This window comes from Nestor notabilis, unplaced genomic scaffold (assembly GCF_000696875.1).
Source record: "Nestor notabilis isolate BGI_N333 unplaced genomic scaffold, ASM69687v1 scaffold22800, whole genome shotgun sequence".
NCBI lineage: Eukaryota > Metazoa > Chordata > Aves > Psittaciformes > Psittacidae > Nestor > Nestor notabilis.
In genome coordinates this window covers 1-272 of record NW_009912769.1, presented here as the reverse complement: position 1 = coordinate 272, position 272 = coordinate 1, and the positions used below count along the sequence as shown (strand labels likewise).

General features: G+C 65.1%; 1 protein-coding gene across 1 annotated transcript in view; it reads right to left on the bottom strand.

The window, feature by feature from the left end:
* LOC104410924 (polyamine-modulated factor 1-like) overlaps window positions 1-256 on the bottom strand; it is a gene marked incomplete at its 5' end in the record, with an annotated part of 494 nt that extends 238 nt beyond the window's left edge. Inside the window, one exon of the mRNA XM_010021227.1 lies at window positions 50-256. Within this exon, the coding sequence (XP_010019529.1) occupies window positions 50-256 (207 nt within the window). The remainder of the gene's footprint in view (window positions 1-49) is intronic.
* Between the last annotated feature and the right edge of the window lie 16 nt (window positions 257-272).

Below are 272 nucleotides of genomic sequence, written 5' to 3'. Positions count from 1 at the left end.
TCGCTGCGGCACCGGGAGGGTTTTGACTCTTTTCCGTCCCGTTCTTTACCTCCCAGGCCCGTTTGTGAGCCTGGATCTGCTGCTGCAGCTCCGAGATCCTGCCCCTTCCCGCAAGCACCGACTCCGCCACCTTCTTGTTCTCCTCCTCCTTGTCGTTCAGGGCTCTGAGCAGGAAGGAGCGGTGCTTGAGGAGATAGGGCACCAGGGCACTGCGCGCGTCCTCCTCCGGGACCCCGCTGGGGCGCCTGCGCACAAAGGGGGGACGTGGAGCC